This window comes from Haliotis asinina, chromosome 12, assembly GCF_037392515.1.
Source record: "Haliotis asinina isolate JCU_RB_2024 chromosome 12, JCU_Hal_asi_v2, whole genome shotgun sequence".
In the NCBI taxonomy this organism is placed as follows: Eukaryota; Metazoa; Mollusca; class Gastropoda; order Lepetellida; family Haliotidae; genus Haliotis; species Haliotis asinina.
This window is the reverse complement of record NC_090291.1, coordinates 34,315,724-34,330,065: the sequence shown is the minus strand read 5'-3', so window position 1 is coordinate 34,330,065 and position 14,342 is coordinate 34,315,724. Positions and strand designations below refer to the sequence as shown.

General features: G+C 40.1%; 1 protein-coding gene across 1 annotated transcript; it reads right to left on the bottom strand.

Annotated features, from left to right (window-relative positions):
- Positions 1–276: 276 nt before the first annotated feature.
- On the bottom strand, positions 277–8,418 carry LOC137257477 (uncharacterized). Its single transcript, XM_067794809.1, has 6 exons — positions 8,107–8,418; positions 7,397–7,484; positions 4,243–4,442; positions 3,068–3,150; positions 713–911; positions 277–390 (listed from the first exon to the last, which is right to left on the bottom strand). The coding sequence occupies exons 1-6, from the start codon at positions 8,416–8,418 to the stop codon at positions 277–279; spliced, it is 996 nt and encodes a 331-aa protein (XP_067650910.1).
- Between the last annotated feature and the right edge of the window lie 5,924 nt (positions 8,419–14,342).

The following is a 14,342-nucleotide window of genomic DNA, read 5'->3' as shown; positions in this document are numbered from 1 at the left end:
AGGCGCCATGTTTTTGCCATGTACAATGTAACCTATGTAGTTCTGTTCCGATGGCCTACACTTCTGTTAATTAAGCATTAACATAAATTTCATTCACTCACTCACTCAAGGTATGTTCGATCACATTCAACCTTGGTTAAGGTATGTTTGAACACATTCAACCTTGGTTAAGGTATGTTTGAACACATTCAACCTTGGTGTTCACTGTGTCGAAACAATACATCTCCGTTCGTCTTGATAATCCAAGTTATGGAGTGTTGCTCTCGGGTAGTTCGTTTACATCAGCTCCATCATACGAGCAGAGACATCGCCCACGAAGGAAACTTGATCAGGTTTCGCCCCAGAAACCCTCCCCGTGAGGTTGTGAATGCTGGCACCATCGACTACTAACTGAAATAAATCGACCATGACCTTTTTCAACTGTTTTACCTAACGTCGTATACAAAGTGTCAACTACTTCTGCAATTAGTTTTCTCTAGTGTGTATTATTTCTTATAACAAATAATTTTCACAATGATAAACAAATCGTCACGCGCTGAAATATGAAATGAATCTAATGTGCGTGCTGATCTCGGTTTACCTTCACTGATAGAAGTAAGTAATACACTGGTTTGCAATTTACATCTATTGTCTCCAGTCTCCAGTTTACACACAACTGATATTTTAACCATGTACATATCATCAGTATTATGGGTTTATATTCCATACATACCCTGTATACTCCATCTTGGAGGGTTATTTGAATCTCCATTGTTTTCCAAACGGTCATTGCACGATGGAAACGCTTCTCTGTCCCCCAAACACCACCAACCTCAGTGTTGATAACCACCGTGTTGATCACCCCGTTGTAGCCTAAGCGGAACTCTACGTAGAATAATGAGTCAGCTCCTTTCGCAATCTTGATACCCCATCTGCAAATGAAAAATAAATAAAATGATTCTTTTGCAATCTTGATACTCCATTTGCAAATGAGGCACAAATTAAATGATTCTTTCTAAATCTGGATACCCCATCTGCCGATGAGTGATAAACAAAAGTTTTCTTTCACGATCCGGATACCCCATCTGCAAATGAGTCACAAATAAAATTATTCTTTCACAATCTTGATACTTCATCTGCAAATGAGTAAAAAATTAAATGATTCTTTCGCAACCTTGAAACCCCATCTGCAAAATAAGTGATAAATAATAATTATTCTATCGCAATCTTGATACTCCATCGTGAAAAGAGTCACAATCTTGATACCCGATCTGCAAATGAGTGATAAATAAAATGATTCTTTCGCAGTCTTGATACTTCATCTGCACATGAGTCAAAAATTAAATGATTCTTTCGCAACCTTGAAACCCCATCTGCAAAATAAGTGATAAATAATAATTATTCTATCGCAATCTTGATACTCCATCGTGAAAAGAGTCACAATCTTGATACCCGATCTGCAAATGAGTGATAAATAAAATGATTCTTTCGCAGTCTTGATACTTCATCTGCAAATGAGTAAAAAATTAAATGATTCTTTCGCAACCTTGAAACCCCATCTGCAAAATAAGTGATAAATAATCATTATTCTATCGCAATCTTGATACTCCATCGTGAAAAGAGTCACAATCTTGATACCCGATCTGCAAATGAGTGATAAATAAAATGATTCTTTCGCAGTCTTGATACTTCATCTGCAAATGAGTCAAAAATTAAATGATTCTTTCGCAACCTTGAAACCCCATCTGCAAAATAAGTGATAAATAATCATTATTCTATCGCAATCTTGATACTCCATCGTGAAAAGAGTCACGATCTTGATACCCGATCTGCAAATGAGTGATAAATAAAATGATTCTTTCGCAGTCTTGATACTTCATCTGCAAATGAGTCAAAAATTAAATGATTCTTTCGCAACCTTGAAACCCCATCTGCAAAATAAGTGATAAATAATCATTATTCTATCGCAATCTTGATACTCCATCGTGAAAAGAGTCACGATCTTGATACCCGATCTGCAAATGAGTGATAAATAAAATGATTCTTTCGCAGTCTTGATACTCCATCTGCAAATGAGTCAAAAATTAAATGATTCTTTCGCAATCTTGAAACCCCATCTGCAAATAAGTGATAAATAATAATTATTCTATCGCAATCTTGATACTCCATCGTGAAAAGAGTCACAATCTTGATACCCGATCTGCAAATGAGTGATAAATAAAATGATTCTTTCGCAGTCTTGATACTTCATGTGCAGATTAGTGATCAATAAATGATTTTTTCACAATCTTGATGATGCCTGTGCAAATGAGTCACAAATAAAATGATTCTTTTGCAATCTTGATACTCCATCTGCAAAAGAATGACACATAAAATCATCGTAATCTTGATGCTCAATTTGCAAATGAGTCACAAATTTAATGGTTCTTTTGCAATCTTGATTCCCTATTTGCAAGTGAGAGATAAATAAAATGAATCAGTTCATATTTGTGCACTAGTTTAACTTAATATAGCAAATTTCGTTTATATTAAAACAAGAAACTGTCCAGAGAGCAAATGACAGCAATATACTTTTCACAATCTTGCCATCATGGGAATGAATGCACTCATCCACTTGTGCAGTTACATGTAGTTTAGTTTTGGTGCTCGTAGTTACCCACTGTATGGCCAAACATATTCTTACCTGGACTATTCGTTGATTATTCATTGTTCTTGAGTGAAAAATATTTCAGCTATTTAGCGGCGGTCTGTATATTATCACGTTTGTACCCGACAATCCAGTGATCAACAGCATGAGCATCGATTGCTCAACTGGGAACCGATGACATGTGTCAACCAAGTCAACGAGACTGGCCGTCCGATCCCGTTAGTCACCTCTTACAATATGCATTGTAGCTTTTTGTGGCAAGCATGGGTTGCTGAAGACCTACTCTACGCGGGATCTTCAGGGAACGATCTTTTCTTTTCTTAATTTGTAAATTATTTTGGCAAGATTTACATGTATACCGAACATATACAGACGGCGGTTGAAATACGACTAAATGTGTAAATTATTTTAACAATATAATTCAAAGTGTGTATTCTTTACTTTGTAGCTTCTGTCGGCGTCCCAATGAATACCAGCCGGAACTTGCTGGATGGACCACACGGAAATGAAAACCTGCCTTTGATCTGCAACAGACGTACCAGTACATTTCACAATTCCCTGTTTCATTAATAAAGAGTTATTTGTTGTGTATTATTGTTTGTGTGGAACGAAGGCTGATTTATTTCAACAAATGACAATTGATAGAAATGAACGGAATCACTGCACCAAAAGTAGAATTCAGACTGATATGTAATTTGAATGTTGTGTTTTGCCGCTTGACAAGCCACGTTAAGACAAGTCAAGACAAGGCATCAAGCTTGGCCAACAATCAGGTCTTATTCCTAACTAAAGGTATCATTTGCTGTCCAATAATAGTCAGGAAGGGATGTGTGGCCGAGGAGTACGATTTAGACGAAGTAGAACAAGGTAGCATGGCGAAATGGCGTTTAACGCCGCTCATATGACGACGTGCATGCATGTGTGTGTGCGTGGCTGCTTGTACCAGCCTAGACTTGAGCTGGTTTTAGAGTGGTAGCTCACTGGGAGACCATTCCCACTCTGACACAATTTATTGACTCCGAGCCCATTAATGCCGAGCGCCAGACAGGTACCATGTTTTATCGTCTGTTGGTATGACGTGGCCAAGGACCGAACCCGCGATCATCCGCTCTCCGGGCGAACGCTTTAACCACTACACCACGGAGGCAATCAGGTAGATCGAAGATACTAGGTACGTGATGACTTGCATCAAGCTACCGCCCTTCCCTTAGTGGTGACAGTAGGCTACAACACAGGCGATTCTGGGTACGAAGTTGACAATATGACCAAGGCTGAATGTGATCCGCGATATACTGAGTGAATGAGTTCTGTTTTATGCCACTTTCAGCAATATTACAGCCATGTCACTGCGGGGGACACCAGAAATGGGCGTTGCTCATTGTACTCACGTAGGGAATCGAACCCTGGTCTTTGGCGTGACGAGCGACGTGACGTATCCCTATTTCGATTTATGTAATCATTCATCGTTCTCACTTTAACTCAAACACACTATGTATAGGCTGCTTGGTAGCAGCCTACCCCGAAAGACGGTCGTGGAGGTGGTACAGTTGAGGATTAATGGTGAGTTTGTGTTCAACGAAAGATCCTGAAACGATCAGACGAAAATAGTATCTTACCGGATCGTGCCACTTGTACTGTCGACAAAGACCTGCCAGACTCTCCCACAATCCAGATGACAGACAGGTGCTGGTGACGGTCTGGTAGCAGATTCTGAAGTCAGGGTCACATGAGTAGGTCGCCACAGCTCCCTGATAGTGACCATCATACGTGATGCTGGCACCAGTTACTTCCGGAGGATGACCACACCCTTGGAACTCTTCACACAAAAAGTAACCGTCATGTGTTGGAAATACAATCTCCTATAATACATGTATTCCACTTGATATTTGTCTGACTAGAAATCCAAATGACAAAACACCCCAAAAGACTCGAAGGGAATGATTCATCCTAAAGTTGTCATTACTCCAATTTTGTTGATAGAGGCACAGAACAGCACACGGGAATGCTCACACTCAGACTTTTGATTCTATGAAACGTGGCGATACCATTCCATTCCTATTCAGTACAGCGATGGCAATGTGTGAAGTGAATTTAGCTGAAAATCAGCTGGGGTTTGGGGCCACAGGTTCCTAACACGGTCTAGGATCGATTGATTTGCGTTTAAACTGGATTTCCGCAAACTGGCGGAAAATTGCCATCCCTGTTAGTATCTTTACACTGCATCTACGTGTAATCCGATCACTTGTGTTTCTGGGAATGCACATATATAACACAAAATGTATTATTTATTTTTGTCAACTATAAATAAAAAACGCCATGTAGCATCCAATCCAAATCATGCACTGGAACTATGCAAAACGAACCTCCTGAATGCACCAGACATGGGTTCAAATACTTTGAAATGTAATTAAATTGCAATTACTTTGATTCTCCCCGATTACAATTACAATTAATGTAATTAATTACATTACATTATAAATAACATTGCACACAACAAAAACAAAACATATAGTTCTGTATTTCAATAATCAACTCGGCATCGATGTTGGTAAACAGTGGTCACTAAAACCAAATCACATTTTGTCATGCAAAATGCAAAATTAGGATTGTTCAATACATAGATCTATTTCCCCTTTCCGTTTTTTTGTTTAATGTGTCCATTGTCATTAGTCGGAAGTCCTACTAACTTTCACACCTTTGCTCACAAAGGTGTTGTAGCAGACTAACATAACACAGATTTTCTTCAGGATATATCCAGTGGACTTGATCATCATCAATGTCGTCTCAAGTGTTGTGCTGCTCAGCCTGCCTCTCTCAGGCCTTAATGTCCTCACAGCAACACTAAATAACCTCTCAACTGGGCTGACGATTGCCAGGTATTCCTTGGCAAATTTCCTTCGCAGGAGGTTGCAGCTTTCTCCACTGGTTGGCTGTGCCAGATATTCCTTGACCTCTCGCTCTGCAGGCACTGATGGCCTGATTACAGGTTTGCTCTTCATGTAGCTGAAGAGTTTGGCGCTCTTCTTAGGTGGTGACGGCATATCATCTTCTTCCGTCGGGACGGTTCTACGAGATGAAGTCTGCACTTTTGACTTCTTGACTACTGCACCAGGTCAGCTTGGACCTTGGTCAAGGGTGCTAGCCATCACACAACCATCGTTTGATTCCTCGGGGGAAAGTCTCTTGATGACAGAAACTCTTAACAAACCTGTTGTTGTATTTTGATGTAATAATGTCAGTTTGGGATTTTAGTCATTTCACACATGGCACGATAAGACTCGTTGTGACAATGTTCTGTCCCTGCAGATGTGTGACCTCTGCAATGGCGTTAGAATGTCAGCAACGTCACAATGTTTCTCTCATACTTTGTGAGACTTGAGACATGTACTTTTTCAAGTTACTCCTCTCTGACATCCCGCATTTACTTTATCATCCTTAACTGTGAATTCCATCTTGTCTGTGTTGGACTTTTTAGTTTTCTTTCATCCGCAAGGATCTCAGGGGCAAAAGTTGATCTCATCACACGGGACACAATATTAAAGGCCCTGACAATGATTTTGTTGATCTGCAAACATTCCCCAAGTCCATCACGTACAGTCAGCTGTAAGGTGTGGGTGAAGCAGCTCTGGAATTTAGTCATAAGCATCTGATGTGTCCACCTTGTTGTCTGACAGGCTCTCTTCTTCACTGCCTCTCTTATCACCTGGACTTCCTTCCACAAAACTTGGCAGGTGGACTCTGAAGGCTTTATTCAGCATAAATAATGTTGCAAGCATGGTCCGTTACAATGTTTTTGATCTTACTGCTCAGGTTTACGGTAACCACTGTTTCTTCATAATGCTGCGGGATATTCTCAGCTGTGTGTCGACCTGTAACCTGCTTACACCTGAGTGTGACGTACTCTAAGTGCCGTTTACAGATATAATGTCCAGTTATTTCTATGAATAATCTAATTTGGCGACTTGACCACAGATTCATTCTCATTCTCTCTCTCATTCTCTCTCTCATTCTCTCTCTCTCACTCTCTCTCTCTCACTCTCTCTCTCTCTCTCTCACTCTCTCTCTCACTCTCTCCCTCTCTCACTCTCTCTCTCATCACTAGAATTATTTCTTCGCATTTCCTGGTGATAAGACTTGACGTCAAATGTTTCTCACTGAAAACCAAGACTTTGGTGAGTTGATATTATATTTGTGACCCATTACTTTAGATTTGACTAATCTGCATTGTACTAGAAACCTCAGTTGTGAATCGTTGTATCTTTCTCCTTGGTCAATACATTTTACAGAATATTTTAGACTTGTCTGTGTTATGTTTTGCTGGTTCTGAGGGGATTTCTTATACCTTTTGTCACGACAAATTGTCAACCGTAACAGAAATTAGTGTAGCAAACGCCTGTATTCTAGGCAAGGAATATATTAAGGCCTTTTGTGGGACAATGAGTGCTGATACTTTGGTGTACAAAATGCTGTGAAAATAATGTCTTGTAAAGCATATAACTGCATGGGTTTCCCTATGACCACCAAAATATATAAAAGTGAGATGTAAATTGGTGTAATTGAGAAAGTAATAAAAAAAATAATTTCACTGAGAATTTACTTAAGCAAAATTACAGTTCAAAATTGTATTTTGAACATTTAGTTACAAATCCAATGCGATTACATAGATCTTTTGTAATTAATTACATTTAGTTACAATTACAAATTCTAATTACCCCACGTCTGGAATGCACTTGCTAAAGGTAGTTGAGGCATTAGAAGAACATTGGTTACCTTGAGCACATCTTGCAAGGCCAAGTCGAGTTACTTCACAGCCGGTGTTGTCGTGACATGTTATTTGAGCACACCGTCCAGAGAGAGACTTGAAAGAAAAGAGTCCGTACACGTTTATACATGTCGTTCAAAAAGCATGTTTTCGTGTTGTGTATATAAATCCAACGAATCGACACACCTCAACCTCCAGACATCGAAAAATGTTAAATTCTGAAAAGTAAATACTTGATCCTGATGGTAACCTTCTTGTGGGATAACGAAGGAAGGTTGTTACAGATCATTTAAATCCCACAGTTCTATCTATTTCTACTGTCAGGCAAATACATTTATATCTTTGAAGGGCATATTGCACAAACAAAAGCAAGATTAATGCGTGTCAACTTCTTTATGGTGAATAACGCCGAAGCGAAAGAGCGAGCGTACACCCCGAAACGTTTTGTTATTCACCATAAAGAGGTACACATAAATAAATCATTCCTTTTCCATATTGCCTTTTGGAGTTACTGTTCCTATATTTGATGGTCTCTGCAGGTATCCAAATATGAAACACATGAATGGATGAGTTAGATTTCGAGTCACGTCGGCAATCAAAGATAAATGTTAGATATTTTTTATCATTTTCAGGAACAGGGCTTTTGTAGTGAGATAAATATTGGCGACATTCTGGGCATGGTGACCTGTAATTAATGAAAAAGTCAACCAACACCAACCTTTGGCCAGTGTTGAATATCACTGAAGAGGAATCCCGTTCTGTGAACAACGTTAGCAGTATCACTACTTTTACTGTTGACGAGGCAGGTGTGCGTTTTCTTCTCAAATCCAAAGGACAGACATGCTGAAGACATGAGGCATTCTGATGCACATGCGTAAGGAGACTGACTCCAGAACTTTCTGAACACCTGGTGTTCCATGTACATGTCATGCTGAAGTACAGAATACACGTCCAAACAGTTGTCACCACTGACGAACTTCATGATTCCTAATATTAAGAGAACAAATTTGCTATGGTTAGACATTTGCATCGCCTTGATCTTCAACTGCCACGCTCCCACTGGCACTCCTATATTATAAGTTTTTGTGACGCTGTCAATAACGACGCCTCTTAGTGCCATGCATGAAGTGTTCAAATGTTTTATCTGGGAAGACCAGTGTGGGAAGCAACCTGTTTGGAATGATTTCCTCCACAGCAATCAATATACTGAAAAGCATATTACATCTCTTGCTGAATTCAGTTTAAATTCCTGGGCTTTCAAAAACGTGCGTTTTTGAGAACACACACACAGACACAGGATAAAAGAATCTTTATGCTTTCAGTGAAATCGAAAATCATTTCTTTCAAGCAATTTAGTGAAATAAATTCACGTTACAGAAAATGCATTAAAGTTCATTTTTAAGTTTCTTACCGAAGAAAAATACTATTTGATATATCACCCAAGATCAATGTTCAGAAAAAATTAATCTATCTTCATGTAGTCCCTATGAGTAGATTGCTTAGCTGATGTCATTCATGTACGGTTTTAGTAGTCAGCCTCCACTGCAGGGTTACCTAAATCCACCTGTCTTGTCTTGGCGTTGGAACGCGTGGGAGATCTTCAACTTCATTTTTGTTCCGCTAATGTTTCAAGGGAACAGTGCTGAAATGACGTCTCGATGCCAATGGAGAAGCGGAGGCACCTGCCATCGAGACTTTCCCCCAACTGTCTCGCAAGTCAGCACGGTTTGCGGTCCATTAGCTTTTTAATATACTGAGTAAAAAGCTTGTTAATATACTGAGTGAAAAAAGAAACTTCACAAAAAGTAATTTTTTTAAATAATGAATAATGTTTCTCTGATAATACATCTATGTATCCGAAATGGGATCCCTATCTTTCGACTCTAGTAAAACGTTAGCAAATCCCACTCAAACCTATCCATTCGTCGTGCAAATGACGTTAGTGCCAAATCAGGTTTTGCACGTGCAATCGATCATGTGATCTTCGATTTTCTTCATTTGCATGTGTTTGCATTGGCCTCAAGAATTGAGAAAACACGTTTAAACCACAGTTCTAACGGTACTTTAAAAGCCACGATTGTACAAATGTTGAAAGAGAACGTGCCGTTGGCATGGTGCAAGCGAGAAGATCAGTTATTGACGTCGCAAGAGCAATGGGATGCAGCCGTCATACTGTGTATGACTTGCGAGGTCGTCTACAACAAACTGGCACCACTTCTGGTCGCCCAAGGTCGGGTCGTCTACGTCAATTCGACCTACGTCACCTACGTGACAGATTTCTGCCGACTACACGAACCAGCGCTGAGGTGTTTAGAGGCCGACTGTCCTCAAAGACCATTCGAAATCGGTTGCGGGCTGCCAATATCCATTCTCGACATCCATATCGTGGGCCAATATTGACGTCGTTTCATCAACTCAGAAAGACTGGAATCGAGTCGTCTTCAGCGATGAATCCAGGTTTATCCTTGGATTCGGGGACAGCAGGCATAGAGTCTGGAGACGACGTCGTGAACGGTATGGCCAGTGGTGTGTACAGGAAGTCGACAGATTCGGGGGTGAAGTTGCATGGTGTGGGGTGCCTTCTGTGGGAACAACCGTTCCCGACTTCTGGTCATCCGTAGAAACCTCACAGCTGCTGCATACCGCGACCAGGTGCTCACCCCTGAACTCGTTCATGGCGGCTCGTGGCCCAGGTCTACACTTCCAGCATGTTAATGCTTGGTGGCATACCGCGATGTTGACGCAAAATGTCCTTCAAAACTCTGAAATCAACGTCATGGACTGGCCATCGAGGTCCCCTGACCTTATTAATCCAATAGAGCACGTTTGGGATGCACTTGGGAGAATGTTTAGTGGTCTTAGGAACCAACCTCAGAATTTGCAGGAACTTGGTGCTGCCTTCGCAAGAGCAATGGCGCAGAATCCCCAACCACGTGTTCACAAGCATCAGGCAGTCGATGAGACGGTGTTTGTAACGGGAATGGCTCGACCACAGAAAACCAAGCTCCGTTGAGGCTGTAGTTCGTTTTATTTCTTTTGTTGACTAATAATACAAGTCTGAAACAATGTGTACAAATATATTAGTCTCCGTCAAAATTACCCTTTATCACATCCAAGACATTGCACTTTGTTCAGATAATTGTTCTACCACTAAACATATACAAATAACTCAAATAAATGGATATCACAAAATTAAAGGTTCAGTTACACAAGACTCCTAGAAGTGCACTTATGACAAACTTTTGGCATCTTCCAGACACAGTAACATATCAGCTTGTCTTACCATCTATGGGACAACTTGCATCAACTGAGCACATGTTGTGAGGCACCAAAATACACCCTCCAAGGACCTAAAATATGTATGCCGCAATTAGCATGGAAATGCTAATTCTCACCAGAACAGTAAACGTACAATCTGTTTGGACTCTAATCTGAATCAAATCTAAACATTAATCTAAATCAATTGGAAGTGAAATTATCAACACCAACAACTTTAACCCTGAGTCAAAATATACCTCCACCAAATGCATAAATTCATTTACAATAAATACTCAATTAACCTTTCAACAATTGAACATATTTTTGCAGTTTATTCCTTTTCTGTAAAATCAAATATAACCAACCTGAAATCCACCAAAGTCAATATCCTCTTCACATGACTTTCAAATCACCTTCCCACTTGGGAGAAAGACAGCAAGTGAACAAACTTCACACTTTCCAAATGCAACTAAATTCAACATCCAATCAAGATGCTGCACATCTTCAGCCAATAGAAACCAGGGACAAGACAGCAGGCCTGACCTCATTAAAACTTGACTAATTTGCATAGGAACTACTTTCGACCCATGACCCAGTGGTTACTTTGAATACATCATGGACTTGTAAAAATGTAAACCTTTTTACTGACAATTGTATTATTGTTTAAGGTGTTCTAAATTGATCCCAAACAGATAAACAAGACAAGACATGTTAAAATAGTTTATATTTCCAGCACACTTTTACAATTTGTGTATTTTGTACTTATGTATTTAACCTTATTAAGTATTTTAACCTTATTATGTATTTTGTAATTGTTACATTTGGCAGTGGTGAATGCGCGGAGCGGCCATACACAATACTGAACTGAGAAATTTCGAATTTTTATTCATGTAACTTGACATTCTGTTTTGGAATACCCGGTGTAGCCTAATGAAACTGATTGTGGCACTGCCAGTGTATCGAATACATCACACAGATCTCAGCAATGAAATAATAACAAGTTAACCTTCTTACCATCTCATGTTCTTTTATAGTGCCCTGGAGAAAAAATGTGAAGTTTCTCTTTTTTTTTTTTTGACTCAGTATATTTATAAGTATCAATCGTCAACAATCATGTTCCCAAATCGACAGCAGTATTTGCAATCAGCATGTTCCGGGCCGTATATCTTGATGTACTGGCACAAACGTTTATTGGGATGGTTGAATAGCCTAGTGGTTAAAGCATTCGTTCGTCATGCCGAAGATCCGGTTCTTTTCCCCACATAGGTAAAATGCATGGAGCCCATTTCTGGTGTACTCCGCCATGATATTGCTCACACACAAATGTTTTTACATTCCCATGCCTATATAGCATATGTGTTCAATTCAACTCAGTTTAACAGCTCATTCACGTTGTTATGGGAAGATGGCAGTATGCTTTCCACACTTGTGACCTGACGATATCATAGGGTATCGTGTACTATATCATTCAACGTAAACACTTAAGGCGTTTTGAGGTTCAACGGAGTATGCTCGTTCCGCAAAAATCCTAAAGATAAAGGCAACATAACCTGAAAAAAAAAATAGACAAAGCTCTTCAAGAGAAGAAATTAAAATGACAATTTATTAACCTATTGCATCGTATATGCAAGCGACAAATTTAATGACTTCGTAAAAACTGTCTTAGTTATCTTTCGGAACGCATATTGACATAAAATGTGTTCTGGAGATGACCTCAGCACTGACTGAGAACAACATGTACTTTCCATCTATGAAAGGTGAAAGGATCATGCTCGAGTTTACCTCCATATTAAAAGTTCTGAAATGTAAACACATGAGGCTGGGGAAATATTGCTCGCAAAGTTGAAGCAATCCCTTTTGCCCCACAGTCTTGTGAACTGTTAGTCCGAATCTTAATGCATGTACAGGTGTAAAATTTATTTGGCCCAATAGAGCCCAATCGAGAAGTTATGAAATGTCTACAAGGCAAATTAGATTTCAAAACTTCTAGGAATTCCTTTTTTGAGAACCCATATGGTTTACATTCCACGTATCTCTAAAGCTTTTTGTCCATACTGAAACTCGTTAATTGATTATAACAACCATTACATTAACAAAATGCGAAGAACGATTTATAGATCGACACTATATGCAACAATTACTGCACATACTTGAAATGGGCAACAAAGAGACAACGTCGCTTTGGCACGAAGAAGGTACCCTAAAATCTATATAGTTAATGGATGAGTTGGAGACACTCTTTTATCTGCCTCAAGATTTTGGGAAAACATGCTTAATAAAAATGAACGGAGATGTCAGAACCGAGCTTTTATCTGTGAGCAGCGAACAACGTCTCCCAAGAGTCTTTTTCAAGATGGTGGTACTTCTGGTCCCGTGACACGCCACTTCCGGTCAAAGGAGATATTGCGAGCTTCTGGTTCCGATATGTGCTTACGTATTGCGATGAAGTCACTTCTGGTTCCGGTATATGCGCATGACGTCACGTCGGGGTCAAGATGGCGTCCCCTCACTCTCCTACCCAGAGTTCCGTGTGTGTTTCTTTGTTGTTGTTGTACTCGGGTATTCTATCGAGCGAGGTGGACGGCCCTGAAAGGAGCCGTTGTGAAGCATCACCGAGGCATGGCATCTATTGTTGTGATGGTGGTCCACTGGCGACAGTGCTGGTGGAATCGTCCATGGGTTCAACAAACTCTAACGCACTGATGTAGAGTGTGCATGGTGTCTATGCGTTCTTGAACGAGTATGATCTTGTCATGGAGTCAAGTCAGTTGACGATTGCATTCATGTTTACTCACTTTTTTCAGCGGTTCTCCTGACTGGCTGACGGGAGCCGAACGTTTCTGGGTCTTTGTAGGGCAGTTCCGTTTTTGTCACAGTCGTAGCTTATCGTGCTTGTTAGTACTGCCGTCGTTGGTCTTCTTTGGGCATATGTAATGGGACAGTGCAGATAACTGTAGTAATCTGTCTCGCACAAGCGGTAAACGAAAGGACACGGAGGCGGGAGGCGTCTGCATGCTTTCAGTTTCAGTCAGCACCTGATGAGGAGAGCGTCTCGAATGGCTGTGAATCCTACGAGCGTTCATTCAGTGACAAGATATTCACGTAATCATCTTACCAACGTTGAGATTTCATTGTCTCTATCACTAAATGATTCAAGTGGCTATGAATTTTGCGTCGCAGTGCCCCAGTGCTCACACACGTTCTTTTCATTCAGTGAGTTTCCTATCCACTATACTCATGGTCCATTTGATTTGGAGAATTGTTTACAGTCCTTCGTAATACTGTGTCACGATCGTAGGGGATCGTGACCATCGCTAAGGTGATCCCGAGATTTAACTGTAAACAGCAGGCGTACGTCCGCCCTCTTACAAGGTGACGGTTCACTGCAAATGGTTGCCGCTGTTGTGTTTACGTTAGACGTCATAACTGACGTCATCGATGACTTCACATTTCGTGTGGAATTCCCAGAAATGGGTGTTTTCCGGGAACTGCACATTCAGTTAGCTTTTAACGTAGGCACACTAAAAGTATGGTGAGGAATAAGAAAGAAGGATTATTTTATGGATAACAGCTTCTTTCTTGTATATGATGCGGCGTTTCGGTATTGATTCTTATACTGTTGTCTCTCTTGTGTTGCATTATATACAACAGAAGAAGTTGTTATCCATTAAAGAATGTAAAAAGAGATGTTGTGTT

What these genes read in the sequence shown, in the direction of transcription:
- LOC137257477 (XM_067794809.1), bottom strand. Translation starts at nt 8,418, where the DNA reads ATGCAAATGTCTAACCATAGCAAATTTGTTCTCTTAATATTAGGAATC. An exon ending in CCTTGCAAGATGTGCTCAAG is followed by an intron (nt 4,443 to 7,396) that starts GTAACCAATGTT and finishes TTTTGTGTGAAG; the next exon opens with AGTTCCAAGGGTGTGGTCAT. An exon ending in AGTACAAGTGGCACGATCCG is followed by an intron (nt 3,151 to 4,242) that starts GTAAGATACTAT and finishes CGTCTGTTGCAG; the next exon opens with ATCAAAGGCAGGTTTTCATT.